Source organism: Nannobrachium achirus (assembly GCF_963921795.1).
Source record: "Nannobrachium achirus genome assembly, chromosome: 3".
NCBI classification, from domain to species: Eukaryota; Metazoa; Chordata; class Actinopteri; order Myctophiformes; family Myctophidae; genus Nannobrachium; species Nannobrachium achirus.
This window is the reverse complement of record NC_137812.1, coordinates 39944081-39945468: the sequence shown is the minus strand read 5'-3', so window position 1 is coordinate 39945468 and position 1388 is coordinate 39944081. Positions and strand designations below refer to the sequence as shown.

At 42.9% G+C, this 1388-nt stretch overlaps 1 protein-coding gene across 1 annotated transcript in view; it reads right to left on the bottom strand.

Moving 5' to 3' along the window:
• Positions 1 to 420: 420 nt before the first annotated feature.
• The window catches only part of ndst3 (N-deacetylase/N-sulfotransferase (heparan glucosaminyl) 3), a gene marked incomplete at both ends in the record, with an annotated part of 77927 nt that continues 76959 nt past the window's right edge, over positions 421 to 1388 (bottom strand). Inside the window, 1 exon segment of the mRNA XM_080722581.1 lies at positions 421 to 555. Coding sequence (XP_080578707.1) covers positions 421 to 555 — 135 coding nt within the window.

Sequence of the window (1388 nt, the reverse complement as noted above, 5' to 3'; positions counted from 1 at the left end):
ACCCCTGTTGTAGAGTGACACTATGAGCTTTACCAGTGCTTTCATTTTGTCCGGTGACTCCTAGTTCACAAGGACTAACAAATAACTAATACCAGCCACATGTGACGTATAAACTAATAAAGCACAGGATCATATAAACCAACAATGTTTGTCATTTCGATTTTAGGTTTCACATTTAATAACCGCACCAAGAGAATTTTGATCCTGAATATTTGTTTTCCTTTTTGTATGGTTTAACCACTTAAACCCTACATAATTATATACTTCCTTGGCCGTGGTCCCCCTGGGTTCTTTCTCTCTCTACAACCAAGTCTCTTTGGCGATAACATGTCTTGCTTTGCGAGCTTGTAGATCTTTTAATTTAGCCTGTGTGTAATTTGTTATTGTTTCATAGTTTCTTGCATGTTTTTTTTTCCTGTTTTATATTTTCTTTCTGCTGCTGACCTTCTGCAGTTCCTCTCGCAGCCAGGAGGGGAGGGGCTGGCCCAGACGATGAAGCAGCTTGGACAGCTCTATGTTATGTTCCCTGTAGTACCTGGAGAGGTACGCCCGCGCCTGGAAACACAGGGACAAGCAGGGAATGGAGAGAGGGATAGAAAGGGGGAGGGGGGGAACATAACAGTAAAAGTGTGGTGGGGAAGAGGGGCAGAAGGAGAAATGGAGAGATGAAGCACGTGTCACCATCAGGGGCGTCACAAGGGGGGGAAACGTGGGACTGAGTTACTAGGGCCCAAGGTGGAGGGACCTTAATTATTTTATACTTTAGCTATTGAAAAATAGCACATATACAAGCTCACAGCGCTGTGAGCTTGTAGATCTGCTATTTTTTTAAAGTCGTGAAAATGTGTGCAAATCTTTCAATATATGTATTTTTTAAGCAAACGTTTGTAACTCAAATTTTGATTCTGGGGGGGTCCCTGGAACTAAATATTTTGAGATAGGGGTCCGTGGCCATTTTTGGGGGTCCTTCACATGAAAACCTTTGAGCACCACGGACATAGAAACATAGGCTTTTCAAAAAACCTTAGAAGAATTTGAAATATTCAAAGACTTATTTTTTTTAATGGCAGATCTACAAGCCCGCAGTGCAGCACTCGGTGCCGCGCTGTGAGCTTGTATATCTGCTATGTTTCAATAGTTAAAGCACTAAAGCCCGCAGTGAATCCTTGTACCCAGGGCCCAGAATTTGGTGCGACACCCCTGGTCACCATCCTAAGATTAGTTTATTTCTCTCCAATAGGACCTGTGGTCCACTAGGAGACCAGCGGTATGAAGCTAAAGAGAGGAAAAAAAGGACATGAAACATGCATAAGATGATCGCTGCTGTGTGAACCCACATATCTTTACTGTTGCTCCCTTCCCCTTCATTTGTCTTCTCTCTCTCTATT